Source organism: Pan troglodytes, chromosome 6 (assembly GCF_028858775.2).
Source record: "Pan troglodytes isolate AG18354 chromosome 6, NHGRI_mPanTro3-v2.0_pri, whole genome shotgun sequence".
Taxonomy (NCBI): domain Eukaryota; kingdom Metazoa; phylum Chordata; class Mammalia; order Primates; family Hominidae; genus Pan; species Pan troglodytes.
The window spans coordinates 80460522-80479661 of NC_072404.2; the positions used below are offsets into that span (position 1 = coordinate 80460522).

The window sequence follows — 19140 nt, forward strand, 5'->3', positions numbered from 1 at the left end:
TAAGAGACAGGATCTCACTCTGTTGCCCAGGCTACACGGCAGTGGCATAATCATCGCTCACTGCAGCCTTGACCTCCTGGGCTCAAGCAATCCTCCTGCCTCAGCCTCCCAAGTAGCAGGGACAGGCGTGCACCACCACACAAGGCTAATATTTTAATTTTTTGTAATGACAGTCTGGCTATGTTGCCCAGGCTGGTCTCAAACTCCTGGACTCAAGCAATCTTCCTGCCTCAGCCTCCCAAAGTCCTGGGATTACAGGCATGAGACAGTTGCACCCGACCAACTTTTTAAAAGGCTCTCTCTGGCTGCTGCTTGGTGCCCAGATCATAGGTTGCAGAGGGAGGCCAATGAGGAGACTGATGCCATCATCGCAATGAGAGGTGGTCATGACTCGGACTAGGTGGCAGCAGTGGTAAAAAGGGACTGGATTCTGGAGATATTTTGAAAGTAGAGCCAAAAATGAGACTTAAGGCAGGGGCAGTGGCTCACGCATGTAATCCCAGCACTTTGGGAGGCCGAGGTGGGTGGGTCACTTCAAGCCAGGAGTTTAAGACCAGCCTGACCAACATGGTGAAACCCTGTCTCTACTAAAAATACAAAAATTAGCCAGGCGTGGTGGTTCATGCTTGTTGTCCCAGCTGCTCGGGAGGCTGAGGCAGGAGAATCTCTTGAACCCAAGAGGTGGAGGTTGCAGTGAGTTGAGATCACGCCACTGCACTCTAGCCTGGGTGACAGAGTGAGACTCCGTTTCAAAAAAAAAAAAAAAAAGAGAGAGAGAGACTTAAGACAGATTCAGCATCAGGAGTGATAGAGAGGAGTGAGGCTACCTCCCGGGGTTTGGTCTGAGCCACCGAAGGGTCGCAGAGAGCTGGGTCAGGCTGGGAAGGGGGTCTCTGCCTATCCCTGCAGATGTCACCTCCCAAGGCTGGACTACAGGGGTCCACACTTGGGCTTGGGGAGTACAGACTTGGGGAGGAAGGGATCAGGCTGAAATTCAGACCTGTGAAGGTTGAAATGCCAGTAGAAGATCAAGTAGAAGATAAATCCAAGGAGAGGCGTGGACTGGAGTCCCACACTGGGGAGGCATCGGCTTGTCAATGGCATCCCGCATGGCCAGAGCGGATGAGGGGGCAGAGTGAGGCATCTGCGGATGGTCCCTGTGCAGCAGCGGCAAGAAGCTTAGCAGGGAGAGCAAGGACCAGTCAAGGAAACAGGGCAGAGCAGCCAGCCGGGGAAGGAGGCCCAGGAGGGTCGGTGACCTGGAAACTAGCTGCTAACACAGCAGCTCAGATAAGAGCCAAAAAACAAGGACGTGGCAATGTGCGGAGGTCATTAGGGACCTTGGCAAGGACAGTCAGCGTGAGGGGTGGCAGAGTCTGATGGGAAGGGCTTGAGGAATTGGAGGAGCGGAATTAGACGCTTGAGAAGAGACAGCTTCTTCAAGGAGTTTTGCCGGAGTGGGGTCAAGGGAAGGGGCGTGTGTGCATGTGTACATGCCTGCTAGGAGAACATGCTTGCATGCATGTAGAAGGCAAGAGCCGGTGCTGCAGGAGAGGGTGGCATTGCTGGAGACCCCATTGCATAGGGGTGGGGGCCAGCACCTGCAGGCATGGGGAGCCGGCCGGGGGGGCTCAGTGGTCACCTGAGGCTACCTGCAGGATCTACAGGTGCAGAGGCAGGGAGGGGTGGATGAGGCAGCAGCTTGGCCCCCTCAGTGTCCTCCTAGCAGAGATACCATGTGCACCGAGCGTCTCCACCATTCCTACCTGGCCTGCAAGTGATTTAATAAGACAGGGGCAGCCGGGCATGTGGCTCATGCCTGTAATCCCAGCACTTGGGGAGGCTGAGGCGGGTGGATCACCTCAGGTCAGGAGTTCGAGACCAGCCTGGCCAACGTGACGAAACTCTGTCTCTACTAAAAATACAAAAATTAGCCAGGCATGGTGGTGCATGCCTGTAATCCCAGCTGCTTGAGAGACTGAGGCAGGAGAATCACTTGAACCTGGGAGACAGAGGTTGCAGAGAGCCGAGATCATACCATTGCACTCTAGCCTGGGTGACGAGTGAAACTCCGTCTCAAAAGAAATAAAAAATAAAAAGACAGGGGCCCCTCGCGCCTTCAGGAAAACCGTAGGTACAACACCGCTGTCCTCGCTATGATAAGTCTCTGCATTTAATCCTTCTGCAGTCAGAAATCATGCCTAGACTTTTTTTGGGCGTGGTGCAGAGAGGGACAGGGTCTTGCTCTGTCACCCAGCCTGGAGTGCAGTGGTGCAATCGTAGCTCTCTGCAGCCTGGAACTCCTGGACTCAAGCGATCCTCCCGCCTTAGCCTTCTGAGTAGCTGGGACCACAGGTGCACATCACGATGCCCGGCTAAGTTTTGTATTTTTCTGTAGAGATGACATTTTGCCATGTTGCCCGTGCTGGTCTCAAACACCTGAGCTCCAGCGATGCTACCACCTCTGCCTCCCAAAGTGCTGGATTCCAGCCGTGAGCCACCGCACCGGGCCCTCCTGAACTCTTGACCTTAAAGATGCTTTGATTCCCTCCTCCCCTCTGTGAGATGCCCCCTCTAGGATGTCTTTGTGGGTTCTCCCAGAGGATGAGGTCCCAGTCTTTCCTGAGGGGAAGGGGACCGTCTTGGGCCCTTGACCCACAGACTCCTTTTCTGAGCCCCTTTCCCTGTCTTATGCTCACTTATCCACCCGTCGCCTGTCATCCCTCTCTCCCCTAAACAAAATCTGTCCCTCTCTCCTGGGTTTCTGGGTTGCAGATGGTCCATTCCACACACTCTATGCTTCTCAAGATCCCCTCTCGGGCACACGTTACTGCTCTTCCACCACTTCTGCCCGTCGGGCTGTGCCTTGCAGCCCTGCATGCCCCCACCACCTTGACGACAACACCTTCGCCTTGCTCAGCCTCTCTGTAGCTTCTGACCCCCTGACCCTCCGTATTCATTGACCCTCCTGCCTCATCTTGGTGCCTTCACATGCATCCTCCTGGTGTCTTCCCTGCCTCCTGCCGCCTCTTCTCAGGGTCTTTGCGGGACCCCCTTTATGGATCACCCCCTGAAGCTCTGGCCACCTCACAGCAGCACTGTCTCCGGACCTGTCCACCACCGCTGATTTTCTGTATGAGCTGTTCTTGCATTGCTATAGAGAAATACCTGAGGCTGTGTAATTTATCAAGAAAAGGGATTTCTTTGGCTCATGGTTCTGCAGGCTGTACCAGAAGCGTGGCGCTGGTGTCGGTTTGGCTTCTGGGGAGGCGTTGGAGGCTTTACTCATGGTGGAAGGCGAAGTGGGAGCAGGTGTGAGACATGGCGAGGCCAGGAGGAAGAGAGAGAGAATGGGGGTGGGGGAGGTGCCACGCTCCTTAAACAACCAGATCCCTATCTCAGAGACAGCACCGCGCCACAAGGGACCTGCCCTGTCCCCCAAACACCTCCCACCAGGCCCCACTTCCAACACTGGGGATTAATTACTTTTTTTTTTTTTTTTTTTTGAGACAGGGTCTCACTCTGTCACCCAAGCAAGAGTGCAGTGGTGTGATCACAGCTCACTGCAACCTCTGCCTCCTGGGCTCAGGTGATCCTCCCATCTCAGCCTCCCTAGTAGCTGGGACTACAGCTACACCACCACACCCAGCTAATTTTTTGTGTGGGTTTTTTTGTTTGTTTGTTTGTTTGTGTAGAGACAGGGTTTTTCCATGTTACCCAGGCTGGTCTCGAATTCCTGGGCTCCAGTGATCCTCCCTCCTCAGCCTCCCAAAGTGCTGGAATTATAGGCAAGAGCCACTGCACCTGGCTTGATTACATTTCAACATGAGATGTGGATAGGGATGAATATCCAAACTATATAATTCCACCCCTGCCCCCTCACGCAAATCTCATGTCCTTCTCACATTGCAAAATACAATCATGCCTTTCCAACAGTACCCCCAAAGTCTTTTTTTTTTTTTTTTTTTTTTTAGATGGAGTTTCACTCTTGTTGCCCAGGCTGGAGTACAATGGTGCCATCTCAGCTCACTGTAACCTCCGCCTCCCAGGTTCAAGCCATTCTCCTGCCTCAGCCTCCCAAATAGCTGGGATTACAGGCGCCCGCCACCATGCCCGGCTAATTTTTTTTTTTTTTTTTTTGTATTTTTAGTAGAGACGAGTTTTCGCCATGTTGGCCAGGCTGGTCTCAAACTCCTGACCTCAGGTGATGTGCCCGCCTCGGCCTCCCAAAGTGCTGGGATTACAGGCGTGAGCCACCACGCCCACCCCCAAAGTCTTAACTCATTACAGCATTTTGGTCACAACCATCGAACAAGTCTCTAAGAAGTTCCAAACTTTCCCTCATCTTACTGTCTTCTTCCAAGCCCCCCAAACGCTTCCAAGCCCTGACCGTTGGGGCCCTAGATCTCCTCAACCGGCATATCCAGCCTCAGGTCCACAGGTCCAAACCCCACCACACACATGCCCTTAGCTGTTCACAAGCACCTTCGTGCTTACCAGAACCGAGCCAGCCAGCTGCCCACCCCTTCCCCCACAGGGGGCCAGGCCCGGGCCTCCCCACCTGGGTTCTGTACAGCGATGGGGTCCACAGCTCTCTCTCCAGCTCCTTCTGTGGCCTCGCCCCAGAGCCCTGTACTCTAGAGGTTGAAGAACTTGCCGAAGGTCGTGAAATTCATAAAAGGCAGGGCCAGAATGCAAGCCCGGTTCTGGACTTGACATCAAGTGGCCACCAGAGATGTTACCCCAGCTTCCCCACCTGCGTGTTCCAGCCTCCAACAGAGAAGGCAGGGTGAGGCAGCCGGTGGGGGACAGGGGACCCTCCCGTGGCCGGTGAGGCCCTGTCCTTCTCTAAGTACGTCTAACTGAAGCCCCTCTCTGGGGGAAGCTCGCACAGCCAGTCTCCTGGCCTTTGCTTCCTCCCAGCGTGGAGTGACAGTTTCAAAGCACAGCTCTGGTTGCTGCTGGGATCCAGCTGGGCTCTGGGACAGTGTCCAGATCCTGTCCCCTGCAGCCTCCAGTTCTCTGTCCACCCCCCTCTACCCACAGCCTTCCCTCCAGTCTCACCGTCTGCCAGCCTCTGCTGCCCTGTCTTACCCAGCCTGTTCTCTCTGCCTCACGAGCAGCCATCCCCCAATTCTGCTGCCCGTGCAACTGGCCTGTGCTCCTATCACCCCAAGCCACCTCTTCAGGGATGGCCTCCCCCAACCACTCAGCCCTGCACCCTCAGATCCCCTCAGGAGCTAACCCAGTGCCCAGAGCATCTGCAGCAGCGCCAATGGCCAGGCCTCCAGGCCAGCTTAACACATGGGCCTTTTCCAGGATAGCGGGCCACCAGCTGGGAACTGGGGCAGCCTAGGATAGAGGGTTTGCAGCCAGGGTGCTCACACCTGCACAGAACATCACCTATATACACGGCAGGACTGTGTGCCCACCCCTGCAGTAGCAGACACAGGAACAAGTGCACGGGGACCAGGCCCACGCACCCCATCATCTCCCTGGTGCCCACGGATGGTGCTGGGAGCTGCAAGTTGCTGCCACCCCAGGGACCTGACCAAGACCACACTGGGGTGGTCACAGACTCGGGGCAGATAAAACAGGCAGTGCAAGGAATCATCTCAGCAGTTTTTTATCCACCCCTCTTGCCAGGCGCACACCTCCAGGGAAAAGGGCTCACTCTGGCCCGGCAAAAGTCACCTCTGCAAAGGTTCTCCATCTCAGCCCTGTCTCTCTGTCCCCCAGACCCTCATCCCTGAGGTGGAATGTGGCTTCCCTGAGCCCTGTTGGAGCTTAACGCCCTCTTTTTATCCCAGGAGTCTGTCCCCATGGTCCCAGCACGGTTCTTGGATGTGCTCCTGTTTGTGGCCAAACTGAAGCATCCCCTCCCTTGGTCCAGGACCTTCACCTCTATTAATGTGACCCAAGGCCCCATTAGCTTTCTGGTGGTTTCCTCTCCCTACATCTCACAACCGCTGTCCACCTCCCATCCTAAGCATGAGTGGCCGGCTCTGCCATCCCATCCCACAGGCCAGGACCCAAGGACTCTGTACTCAGGCCAGGAGGGCATGGTATTTATCGTCTCTCTGGACCTCTCCCCTTTGGGGTCTCCTTAAAGTCCCTGCAGGTGGCCCAGGGCCAGCCCCCACCCTGCCCCCGACAGTCCTCCCTCCAAGGCCGGGTCCTGCCTTCAGGTCCTGCCTCTTCCCTCATCCCCTCCTCACTTCCACAGATACCACCTTCCTGCCAGAGACCCAGGGGCTCAGTGAATGTCTGAAGGAAGAAATCCATTTAGGGGCCCAGTGCGGTGGCTCACGCCTCTAATCCCAGCACATTGGGAGGTTGAGGCAGACAGATCACTTGAGGTTGAGACCAACCTGGACAACATTGCTAAACCCCGTCTCTACTAAAAATACAAAAATTAACTGGGCATGGTGGCAGGCGCCTGTAATCCCAGCTACTCAGGAGGTTGAGGCAGGAAAATTGTTTGAACCTTGGAGGCGGAGGTTGCAGTGAGCCGAGATGGAGCCACTGCACTCCAGCCTGGGTGACTGAGTGAGACTCTGTCTCAATAAAATAAAATAAATCCGTTCGGGGCCTGAACGAGGCGAGACTCTGGTGTGGGCAAGGGCTTAGACAGAGCTGGGGGTGGATGCCTTGGGTTTGGTCCCAGGTCGGGAAGCCTCCGTTCTTTGACTGTAAAATGTGAATCGTCTTTTCTGACTCATCTATAAGGACTTGGTGTGCAGTGGGAACCCAGGAGCATGTGGGGGTGAGGTTGGGCTGCCCCATCCTGGCCCAGGACACTGAGCCTAGCCAGGGCAGGTATGACAGCCGGTCAGCAGGCCGCGCAGTCAGGGATGAGTCCACAGAGGAGGCCGCACATACCATTTCCCTGGCACTGCCCACAGCCTGCGGCCTTTGTGCCTTTCTGAGGCCACAGTGCCCCCTGGCGGCTGTGCAGCCTACCCCAAAGGACAGCGTCCTGGGTCTCAGGCCTCAGTCTCCCTCTCTGCGGCCCCAACAGCTCACCCTAAACAAGGTTTATTGTCACCATGTTACATGTCACCATTTGGGACCAGAAAGGGGGATCCAGTGGCCCTGAGCCACACAGTCAACCAGAAACAGGGCCAAACCTCACCCTCAGGGCTGCCTGGCTCCTGGGTCACTGAAGTCCTGCCTGGCAATGCGTGCTTGGGTCTGGGTCCCTTCCCCAATGTCTCTCACCCTCATGCAGGGCAGGAAAGTCACAGTTTGGATGCTTTGTTATAAAGATGACCCTGGCACCTGGAGGAGGGAGAGACAGACAGGGCTGTGGGTCGGGGGACTCCTTGGGGACCACGCTGCCCCCACCACTGCAGCTGGAGCCTCTGTTGGGGGCGGGACCAAGCACCTCTGTTGTCAGCCCAGAGGTGGGACCCCTACGCGCCCCACTGCACCCCCGCAGCTTTCTCTGCCTCTCCTACCCCCAGGCTTCCCACTGGACATTATCCCAGAACATCAGCTAGGAAGCAACTTGAGCCTCCTTGCCCCTGCCTGACAAGCAAAGTGAGGCCCAGAGAGGGAAAGGGGCTGGCCAGGGCCCCCCAAACAGCCGTGGGCAGAGCCACGTTGCACCGGTTTCTCCTAATCCCTGACCTGAGCTCCTTCTCCTACCCAGGGGATTTCATCAATCCAGAGAGTGCTTGGGGCCAGGAGTGCCTCTGACAGTCAGGGAGGGCTTCCTGGAGGAGGCCCTAGGTCTAATGGGGTCTTCTAGGCAGTGGTGAGTTGGGAGGGAATAGCCAGCACTCTCACAGCATCCAGGCAGCCCTGCTTCCAGACTGTGGGTTGGAGAGGCAGAACCAGGGGAGGGCACCAAGGGTCCCACCAGGCTCCCTCTGACGGCCATGTCTTCCTTTGGCCACAGGACGCTGTGCGGAGCTGCAAGTCCGTATCACTGAGGCTGTGGCCACAGCCACTGAGCAGAGAGAGATGATCACCCACCTGGAGCAGGACCTGAGCATCATTCAGTCCATCCAGTGGCCCGATGCTGAGGTGAGCCCACCCCCCTGCCCCATGCCCATCTCGCTACCTGCCCAACTGACTTAGCCTCTGCAAACACTGACTTCCCAGATTAGCCTGTGTATCAGGCAGCTGGTGACAACCCAGAAGGGCTGTCACCTAAAACCACTGGGTTCTCCCTGCTTACTCCATGAATACCACCCTGCCTCCGATTTGGGGTGACAGGCCATGGGGCAGAGGCCACAGGGCTTCCTAGTGGTAGCACAGAGGCCCGTCTTTCCAGGCACTGCCCTGAGAGCAGAGGCAGAGGCAAGACCAGGACCATGCACCCATCTCCCAGCTAAAGGACCTGGAGCCCAGAGATCACAGCAGGCTGGGACATAAACAGCCCAGGGAGGGCATCTCCTCGCCCACCTCCCATTCTATAGAGTCCACAGTGGGACTCCGGGAGAGAAGTCTGGGCTGCCCCAGGTCACGTGGCAGGCTGGTTGCAGGGCCAGGGAGGCCCAGGTGTCTGATGCATGTCAAAGCTGAGTGGCTGTGAGGAGAGCTGCACTGCTGCTGAACTCTGGCCTCAGGAGTGACTCAGGGCCCAGCCGTCTCTTCTTTGGTAGCTCATGCCACGTGTCCAGGTCCGGGCCCTCCTGCAGCCAGCCTGCACCCCGGATGGCCCCACCCACTCCTTGCCACACCCACCCTGCCATTTGCCTTGGCCATGCTGAAAGGGAATATTCCGTGCCCATTGTGCGGAGGCACCTCCTCATCGCTTCCTGTCACCTGCAGGGTGCCGCTGAGCACCGCCTGGAGAAGATCCCAGAGCCCATCAAAGAGGCCACTGCCCTATTCTATGGTAAGGAGAGGCCTGACCCATGGGAGGAGGGAGGAGGAGGGAAGAGGAGACAGGTGATACCGCCTGAGAACACAGATCCCCAAAGAGTAGTCCCTTCCTCTAAGAAGGTCAGGCCCCCACGCCTGCAATGCAGCAGCAACCTTCAAAGGGTCGGGTAAGGCTAGGTGTGGTGGCGCACACCTATAGTCCCAGCTACTTTGGAGGCTGAGGTGGGAGGATCGCCTGAGCCCAGGAATTGGAGGCTGCAGTGAGCTATGATGGTGCCACTGCACTCCAGCCTGGGCCACAGACCGAGACCCTGTCTCTAAAAAACAAAAAGGTGAATGAGCCCTCAACCTGCCTTTCTGGATCTTAGACTGACACCCCCCACCTTGGGGCCCTGACCCTTCAGCCCTGCCGGTGGCCTGTGAAAGGCTGGTGAGTGGTGGTCAGCCAGGCCTCACTGCCAAAGTGCAGCCGGAGGTCCATCCAGTGAGGGGAAGGCAGCCTCCTTGGATATTGAGGACAGAACCTGAGGCTGCTGGACTGGGATACTGGGGGTGTGCCCATGCCTCCCCAGTTCCCCTCCTGCCCCTTTGCTTCCCCAGGGGATATAGGCCTAGTCTGACAGCTGCAAGGGTCTCAGATTCAAGGACAGAGTGACTGGGAGGGGAGTTCTGGGCCTGGCCCTCTGACAGCACAGACGGGGGTGCTGGGCCCTTCCCCAGAGTGCGTATTGTCAGGTCAGCCCCTGCCATCCATTCTCACGCTCCCCGGTTCCCCTGGCTGTCCCCTCCCCTTCCCCGACCTGCCCAGCACCAGGGAGTCAGACACCATGTGGCTTCTACCCCATGGCATTTGGCAGAAATCCCCCAGGGCTGGGGGACCCACCCCAAAGGGCCGCCTGCTGGGTTCCACCTCCTGCCACCCCCCAAGCCACCCTCCTCTACCTGCTAGGACCTGCAGCACCAGCCAGCGGCGCCCTCCCAGAGGGCCAGGTGGATTCACTGCTTTCCATCATCTCCAGCCAGAGGGAGCGCTTCTGTGCCCGGAACCAGGAGCTTGAGGCCGTGAGTCACATCTTTCTCTCCCTGATGCTCCTTGGGCCCAAGGACACAGCTGGGGAACACACAGGCTTTCAGGAGAGAGATGCGGCACAGACCGTAAACCTCAGGGGGAAGAGATTTGTTCTGTGCAGTCAGGGAGGGCTTCCTGGAGGAGGTCATGCCACACTGGGCTTTGAAAGAAGACTCAGATGCTCACAGTCGAGGAGACGTGGGGGCCAGTGAGCCAGAAGGGAGCATAGATCATTCCAGGCGAAACAAGTCGCCAGGCAAGTGCCCTCTTGCCAGGCTGGGGGGCGTGGCCTTCAATCTGCAGGGAGGGGCACCAAGGAAGGATTTAAGCCAGGCAGTGGCACTGCAAGAATGCAGGGTGAGCCAGGTGCGGTGGCTCACACCTGTAATCCCAACACTTTGGGAGGCTGAGGCAAGTGGATCACTTGAGGTTGGGAGTTTGAGACCAGCCTGGCCAACATGGTGAAACCCCGTCTCTACTAAAAATACAAAAATTAGCCGGGCATGGTGGTGGGCACCTGTAGTCCCAGCTACTTGGGAGGCTGAGGCAGGAGGATCACTTGAGCCTGGGAGGTAGAGGTTGTAGTGAGCTGATGAGATCGTGCCACTGCACTCCAGCCTGTGCGACAGAGCAAGACTCCATCTCAAAAAAAAAAAAACAACCTTCCTTTTTAAGGCTGAATAATATTTTATTGTGCATATAGACCACATTTTGTTTATCCATTCACCTATTCATTTACATTGCTTCCACCTTTTGGCTGTGGCGAATAATTCTGCTGTGAACATGGGTGTATAAATATCTCTCCAAGTCTCTGCCTTCAGTTCTTTTGGGTATCTACCCAGAAGTGGAATTACTAGATCCTATGGTAATTCTACGTTTAACGTTTTTAGAGGAAGCGTCATACTGCCATATACTTTTTTGTGCTGCTCAAGTTTTGGTTGTGTTTGTTTTTTGAGACGGAGTCTCACTCTCTTGCCCAGGCTGGAGTGCAGTGGCACAATCCTGGCTCACTGCAACCTCCACCTCCCGGGTTCGGGCTAGGGAGGCCTGTGCGTGGCTTCTCTCAGCCCCCAGGCCTCCCAGGGACCACCCCGTGCCAGGAAACCCCAGGAAGAGCGTGGGGTATAGTGGGGCAGGGATTCACCTCTCCCTCTTCCTTTGGGGCCCAGCAGCCCCCAGCCCTGTCCCCACCCATCAGAGCCGCTCCTTGGCCACCAGAGGGCAGTCAGACTCTGCAAACCAGCCTGGCTCTGGGTGGAAGAGCTGGGGGGCGTCTCCTCTCCCAGCTGCCTGCCTGCCCGCATGACCACCCCACACTCCCAGCAAACCCACCTTCCTGCAGCTGCGCCCGGCCCTGCCTGGGCCTCAGTTCCCCATCTGTGCCCGGAGGCACTGTGGCCCTGACCCCATGGGTAACTCCATGCCCCTGTGGCAGGAGGCACCAGCCACATTCACGTTGTCACCCCAGCACCCTCTCCTCCTGCCTCTGGGATCTAGGGCTCCCTCCCCCACTTCCCTTTTTTGCAGATGAGGAAACTGAGGCTCCCCTGGGCTCCTGCCCTTCCCGCTGGGCCCCAAGGCACTGACTGGTTCTCTTCCCCTCCTTGTCTGTGCAGGGCAGCGGCAGTGATGACACGGAGCTGCGGTACTCGTCCCAGTACGAGGAGCACCTGGACCCCTTCTCCTCCTTCAGCAAGCGGGTTCGTGAGCCCAGCCAGGGCAGGGGAGGGGAGGGGCATCAGCCCAGGGAAGCCCAGGGGTCCCCCCATCACCTGGCCCCCATCCCTGAGCACTCGGCCTTCCCTGGCTCCCCTCCACCTGCCCTCGTCTGGGTGCTCTCGGCCAGCCTTGCCACACCAGCCCTGCACACCCTGGCCCCTCAGGCCAGGAGCCCCCCCAAGACAGCCTCCCCACCGCTTCAGTGCAATGTAGGCCCAGGGCCCATTCAGGAACACCTGCCGATGGCTACCTGAGGGTGTGTGGCAGTGACCGGGTTAACCTGGAGTGCATTTGCGGGACAGGCAGACAAGGAAAAACCAGTTACAGCTCCCAGAGTCGGGCGATCCATTGTGGGGACCCCACCCCACAACTCCCCTCCCCCACGCAGACTGCAGAAGTTCTGCCCGTGGAGAACTTTCCCACGGGCAGAATGGACGGCTGCAGAGGCGGGGAGGGGCTCTCACAGATGTCAGGGGAGTCCAGAATGTCACACTGAGTAGACTGTGCACCCAGGGAAGCCCCTGGCAGCACCCTGGCAGCCCCCTGGGGGTCTGCAAGAACAGCGGGCAGGGTGTCCTGTGGCTGGCCAGGCCCTGCTCTCTGCCACAAGCCAGGGCCTGTGAGGTCCTCTGGGGTCCTTTCCTGATTGTCCCTCCCTGTGCAGGAGCGGCAGAGGAAGTACCTGAGCTTGAGTCCCTGGGACAAGGCCACCCTCAGCATGGTGAGTCCCTGCCCCTACCCACCCCCTCCCTGGACAGGCCTGAGCCTCTGTCTCCAGGCACCTCTTCACCTGCCCTGCAGCCCAGGCTGGAGGAGCCGCCTGCCCTGCCAAGAGTAGCTGTGTGATCTGGGACAGGGTCTCTCCCCTTCCCGGGCAGATCCTCTGAGAGCATGGTTCACAGCATGGTTCTGAACTGGGCTGTAGAGGGGGCATTCCTCAGAATTCCTGCAGCCTAGAGTCAGACATGGTGGCTCACACCTGTCATCCCAGCACTTTGGGAGGTGGGAGGATTGCTTGAGCCCAGGAGTTCGAGACCAGCCTGGGCAACACAGTAAGATCCTGTCTCTACAAAAAATAAAATTAGCCAGGCGCAGTGGTGTGCACCTGTAGTCCCAGCAACTCAGGAGGCTGACGGAGGAGGATCACTTGAGCCTAGGAAGTCAATGCTACAGTGAGCTGTGACCACTACATTCCAGCCTGGGCAACCTTGTCTCAAAAAAACGTTTTTAAAGAATTCCAGTGGCCGGGCACAGCAGCTCACGCCTGTAATCTCAGCACTTTGGGAGGCCAAGTTGGGCGGATCACCTGAGGTCTGGAGTTCGAGACCAGCCTGGCCAACATGGTGAAACCCTATCTCTAGTAAAAATACAAAAATTAGCTGGGCGTGGTAGTGCACGCCTGTAATCCCAGCTACTCAGGAGGCTGAGGCAGGAGAATCACTTGAACCCAGGAGGTGGAGGTTGCAGTGAGCCAAGATCACACCACTGCACTCCAGCCTGGGCGACAGAGGGAGACTCCGTCTCAAAAAAAAAAGAATTCCAGCAGCCCATGTCCCTGGCCCATAATGATGGAATAGGGGCCCCAGCTTCCTGTCCCTTCCCTCCCCTTGCCACCCTAGGGCCCTTTCTGTGAAGCCCAGGCAGCCCTGCAGGGGTGGGTGAGGCCGGCCCCATCCCCACTCACCCCCTCCTTGCTCCCAGGGGCGTCTGGTTCTCTCCAACAAGATGGCGCGCACCATCGGCTTCTTCTACACACTGTTCCTGCACTGCCTGGTCTTCCTGGTGAGTGTGCACACGGGCGGGCCAGAGGCACATTCACCACCCCCAGCCCTGACCTCCAGGGCAGCAGGGGCCTGTTACGGTGGCCTGGCCCCTGGGCCTACCCCAAGCTGCATCCCTAGCTTGCGGCCACGCCTCTCCCCTTCGAGAGCCTTGGCCCACCCCAGGGACAAGAAGGACCCACCCCATTGGGACCTCTGGCCAGGGCACCAGCCGGGCCGCTCCGTGAAAGAGGCCTGGCTGATCACATCTGGGACTGGTCCCGGACGGGCTTCATAGGAAGAAGGGATGGAGTGGGAAGGGAGCAGGTCTAATGAACTCCACCAAGGGACAGTCACGAAGACTGCACAGAGAAGGGGCGTCTTGAACTAACCTCCCCAGCTGTGGAGGTGGCATTCTACTTAGCGGATAAGGGCCTCCATGTCTGCCAAGTTGGGGGAGAAGAGGGGTGGAAGGCTGTGTCTCTGGAAGGATCCAGCCTTGGGGACGGACTCCTGTCCCCAGCACAGTCAAGATGGCCCCTACAGAGCTAACCTGGGCTCAAGTTCTGACCCCAGGGTCCAGCGGCTCCTGGCCCTTCCAAGGGTTGGCCCACAGTATTAGAGGAGGTGCCTCCGTGTCTGGGCCCATCTGATCATCTGCAGAAACAGTGGGTGCAGGAACATGTCTAAGGCCCACCCGCCCCGGAGTCTGGGGCTCGAGAACCTTTATGTTCCAGGCCAGGCCCAGGGGCCATGGGTGGGCTGCAGGGGTGGCCTTGAGGCGAACGGGCAGCTCACCGTGTCTCCACCTGGCCAGGTGCTCTACAAGCTGGCATGGAGCGAGAGCATGGAGAGGGACTGTGCCACCTTCTGCGCCAAGAAGTGAGGACCCCCACTTGGGCCCCTCCTCAGCCCCACAGCGAGCTCCCAGCACCCCCGCAACACCCCCGAGTTCCTGCCTCATGTCCCCCACTCCTTAGCCCTCCATCACAGCCCCCCATTCTGGCCCTCCCCCTACCCCTACTCCCGGTATCCACTACCCCCTAGCCCCACCCCATCACATGGTACACACCCCCCTTCCCCAACACACACACTCGGCCTCAGCAAAGCTTCCCGTGTCCCCCAGGTTCACTGACCACCTGCACAAGTTCCACGAGAATGACAACGGGGCTGCGGCTGGTGACTTGGGGCAGTGATACCCCGGGGCCTCCCCCGTGACAGTGACGGCTGCGCCTCCACCCCGACTGCTCAGTGCATCTAATCACTTAGACTCCCCTGAAGAATCCCCCATGGAAACTGCCCTTATCCGCTGTCCAGCAGCTGCCAGAGGCCCCAGGTCACCTCGGGTCCCCTTGAAAGAATGTCTCGGTCACATCAGGCCCGCTAGGTCCAGAGAGCGAGCCCCCAATGCCCGGCCAGGCTAAGCCGCAGAGACCCTCTCAGCCCCCACCTCAGGTTAGGGCTCTGCCCGCAGCCTGACCTCTAGCCCTGGTGGCAGAGGTCCCTCAGCTGTGAGGCTGATTGGGTGACCACCGATTCCAGCTGCGGTTAATCCAGCTTGGGCCTGTCTGCACTGCGATCCTCTTGGGCTCTCCTAGGATCCCCCCATGCCCCGTAAGAGGTGGAAGACGCTTCCTTCCAGGACAGCAGGCTTTGAGTCCAGCACCCCCAGCCTGCCTTTGCCACCGGCCCCACCCTGCAGAGTATATGAGGCTTGACAGAGTCTGCCCCCTCCCCCACTGCACCCCAAGAGAGAGAGCCCCAGCCAGGGGAACAGTTTCTATTACCCCCTCCCTGCCCCCAGACCCATGTGATTTCTGCTTTCTTCTTTAGCAAGATATTCTGGTTTCTAGATAAGGAAGAGTCTCTAATGAGCCCCCGAGCCCCAGTCTCTTCAGACTCATGGATTGGTCTGAGGGGTCTGAACGTCTCCTAGCCAATCAGAACTGGCTGTGGACCACCCTAGCACGGCCACCTCTCAGGGCCACTGGCAGGCCTTCCTGAGTTAGATTTGTAGTTGCATATTTAGCTCTGCACATTTGAAATAAACCACGGTTGCAGCCACCCTGGTGCCCTGTGCTCTGGGACGCTGGAGGGACTGGAGGCTGGTGGGGATGCCTGCGGTGCCACCCCTGGGAGCTGGGGCTGGCCTCACAGCTGGGCACACAGAACATTCCTCCCCCTCTTCTCGTCTCCAGGAATTCCATGAGTACGTTCAGAGCTCTGCTGAAACCCAGATCCAGTGTCCGAGTGCTTTTGAGAGGACAAGTAGCACCATCAAAAAGGGAAACCCATTCCTTTATTCAAAAACCACCCAGGGCCAGGCGCGGTGGCTCACATCTGTAATCCCAGCGCTTTGGGAGGCCGAGGCAGGTGGATCACTTGAGGTCAGGAGTTCGTGACCAGCCTGGCCAACATGGTGAAACCCCGTCTCTACCAAAAATACAAAAATTAGCTGGGCATGGTGGCGCATGCCTATAATCCCAGCCACTCAGGAGGGTGAGGCAGGAGAATCGTTTGAACCCAGGAGGCAGAGGTTGCAGTGAGCTGAGATCGTGCCAGTGCACTCCAGCCTGGGAAACAGAGTGAGACTCCATCTCAAAAAAGAAAAAAAAAAACCACCTGTCGGGCTGTGGTTGGGTGTATGACGTGTCTTGGTCCACGTCAGTTCCTGGCGAATCTCTGCATCCCTTTCTGTGCTCCCCTTTCCCATGGGCCCCCGCCTGCCAGGGGCTGCAAAGCCCGTGCCCATCAATCCCCCTGAGCACCAGCCTCGCATGGGAACCCCCCGAGACACAGGTTCTGGGCCACCTCACCTCCAGCCCAGCCTCAGATAGAGGAGCGCATTCTCTGGGTCTGGAGTGGGTGCATTAACCCATTGTCCAGCTGTCACAAGACTGGCTGCAAACCCAGGTCCCCCACTGCAGCCCACCAGGCCAGGGTCCCCTGTGCTACCTCTGTCTCCATTTTAGTTCTGAACAGTCTAAAGCGTGTGTATCCAGGGGCCTTTCTTTGGGGTCCCAGTCCCAGCACCCCTCATCTCCCCCATGAGGACTTCTTCCAAGCCCCTCAAGCCTCCTGCCCTCAGGGACCCAGGATGGACCTTTCCTCCCTGACCCTCATTCCTATCCCCAGCGAGGTGACAGCTGCTCTTGGCCAACCACGCCCCCTCCACCCCCACAGCCACTTCCACATCTCCATCAGTTCCTCCTTGTGGGTCCGAGGCGCTCTGCTGCCGGCCCCTCCTCACTTCTTCCTCCCTGGGGATGGATCCAAGCTATTGTCCTGCCCATGGCTTCCCATCTCAGGACCCTCTCTGGCCGCTATCATCCCAGCAGTGGAGTTCAGCCCACTACTCTGAACCAGGTTAGTCCACCGCAGGTCAGGCTCTCCCCTCTCTCGGGAGGGTGGAGACCACAACCAGGCCATGTATGGAGCTTCCCTTTCTCCCACGCTCGGGCACCCCCTCCTCCCCCTTCCCGGCCTCATTCATAGGTGTCCTGGTTCCCAGCCAGGCGTGCAGGCCTGTGTGCAGCTCCGAACGAGGGCTGGCCCACTGCCGAAGCTTTCATTAAAGTGTCTGCTGGCCTGGTCCTGCGGAGGGAACAGAGCCGAGATGTGGGGCAGGGAAGGGGTCTGCCTGTCTTCCGTGCCCCCGTGGAGGGCAGCACCGGGGTTTTGGGCAGCAGGTGAAGGCTCTGTCCCCTCCACCTTCAACTCTGGAAGCCCCACCTTTCCATCCCTAAGAAGGGTTTGATAAAAACCCTTGTCTGTAAATTAGAGATGGGAAATGGCTCTGGGAAAAGTCAGAGGTCAGTTTGGGCCCGGGAGGGCAACAGATGGAGGCAGCTCCGGCTGGCAAGGAGACCAGGACAGAACTGCCAGAGGTGGGGGCAGGGGACAAGGAGGGAGATGAGGGGAGAAGACACCAAGGGGTCCCCCCCTGCTATCTCCAGGAGCAAGACTACTCTCTTCTCTGAGCGGCCCTTTCCACACCTCTGCCCCCACCGAAGCCCTCCCTCCCCTCTCAGACCCCTTAGCCCTCCCTCCCCTCTCAGACCCCTTCCAGGCCTGCTGAGCCCCCTGCACCTCTTTCAGGAAGCCTCCCAGAGCCCCCGCGCCGTGCCCTCAGCACCAGGGGTCAGGCTACAAGTGCCCCGCAAAGCCCAGCGGGACTGTTTCCTCAGCCCCACTGGTCTCTGCCCTAACGCAGGCGAGTTCTGGAGCCAGACAGGGGTGAGCAAGGTGCCAGGGTTGTGGCCCCTCATCGCCCCTCTATGATCTCTGACACCTCTCCGGGTGGCATCAGGCCCCCATCACAGCGAAGGCTGGGTGGTGGGGGCACTGCGCTCAGGGGGGCCGTCCCGCCCTGTGGCCCGGGGGCGATTTCCCGCACCGGAGGGCTGCAGGGAGGGGGCGTGGTGGCGCCCTCGGGATTTATGAGAACCAGGCGTCGACTTCCTCCGTTGCGACATCCAGGCCTCCTCCAGGCTCCCATTGTCCCTGCTGCGGAGAGTCTGGCCACAGCGGCGGCTCCCGCGAAGCACCCGTCAGCGAGGGGCGCTTCGAGGGCGTCCGCGTCCCATACACCCGCCACGCAGGACATTCCCCCGGCCCCACGCTCCGCGCTCCCGGGGCCACCACCACCGCGGGCTCGAGGGGTGGCCTCCGCGAGGAGGAGTGGGAGTCCCGCGCCTGGCCTGGGGCCGGCTCGGCGACATGGGGACCCCCGCCCAGATGGGGCGACTCGGAGCCGGCTCCTAACCCCTCTCTCCGGGCCCCAGGACCGGGCAGTCTCGGCACCGCAGCTGCGGGGAGCCAGCAAGCACCGGCCACCGGCGCCGCTGGGGCTCCGCGGATGGCCGGGGGCGGGGCCGGGGCTCGCGGCGGGGGCGGGGGCGGGGCCGGGGCCGGGAGGCGCGCGCCTCGCGGGCGGGGGGCGCGCCGCGCGGGGCTGGGCTCGGAGCGCGCGGAGCTCGGCTGCCAGAGAGCCGCGCGGGGGACGCGCCGGGACCGCGAGGAGCGCACGAGCCTTCGAGGCGGTGAACGAGGGAGGGAGCCCAGTCCGCCGCGGGCCATGAGCCACCGGGCCCGGGGAGCCCGGCCGCGGTCCGGGCAGCGCTCAGCCGGCGCCCCAGCCCGCTCGGCCGCAGCTGCGCGCCTGTAGGTATGGCCTCCTTATACCCAGTTCCTCGCTCCCTGGTCCTTCCCCCGGGACCCCTGTCTGTACCCGGGGACGTGCGCTGTGTGCGCACCGCTGCCCGAAGGAGAGCGGCCGCACGCGCCTCGGTCCGCGCGTGTCGTCTTTGTGTGCGCGGGTGGGAGGGAGGAGGGCGCGCGAGGGAGGGGAGGCGCCCCCGGCTGGGATCTGCTCCCCGATCCCCATCCCGGGCGGGGCGGGGAGCCGCTGGAGGGGCCGAGCCGCCTCTGGAGCAGCTGCGCCCCCGCCCCCTGCTAGGGCCCCGGCCGGGTAGTGGGGCGAGAGCAGCCGGGCCCTTAGAGGAGGGGTCTCTGGTTGGGGGAGGGGGTGCCCAGGTCTCTTCCCTACGCTGGGAGCGCTGGGAGGGGGCGTCAACCTAGAATGAGGGTGAGGGCCACGGGATGGGATCGGGGAGGACCTCCTCCAGGCCACAGGCACGCCCTCCCTTTGGCCCAGGCCCCCCTTTCTCGACCCGCCCAGCCGGGGAGCTCCCCGGAGCCCCCGATTGCCGGGCGGATCGTGGAGGGTGCCCAAGAGGCCGGCGCCTTTAAGAAGGG

At 59.6% G+C, this 19140-nt stretch overlaps 1 protein-coding gene and 1 pseudogene across 6 annotated transcripts in view; both read left to right on the top strand.

Annotated features, from left to right (window-relative positions):
- Nucleotides 1–15447, top strand: part of LOC107973094 (protein CASP) — a 70226-nt gene extending 54779 nt beyond the window's left edge. For all 6 annotated transcript variants that reach the window (XM_054655696.2, XM_063814467.1, XM_063814469.1 and 3 more), the window contains 8 exons: nt 7904–8031; nt 8782–8848; nt 9785–9897; nt 11521–11604; nt 12288–12344; nt 13325–13405; nt 14201–14265; nt 14510–15447. In XM_054655696.2, coding sequence (XP_054511671.2) covers nt 7904–8031; nt 8782–8848; nt 9785–9897; nt 11521–11604; nt 12288–12344; nt 13325–13405; nt 14201–14265; nt 14510–14579 — 665 coding nt within the window. In that variant the 3' untranslated portion in view covers nt 14580–15447. The remainder of the gene's footprint in view (nt 1–7903; nt 8032–8781; nt 8849–9784; nt 9898–11520; nt 11605–12287; nt 12345–13324; nt 13406–14200; nt 14266–14509) is intronic.
- Nucleotides 15448–15976: 529 nt separating this feature from the next.
- LOC747832 (SH2B adapter protein 2-like) overlaps nt 15977–19140 on the top strand; it is a 28488-nt pseudogene continuing 25324 nt past the window's right edge.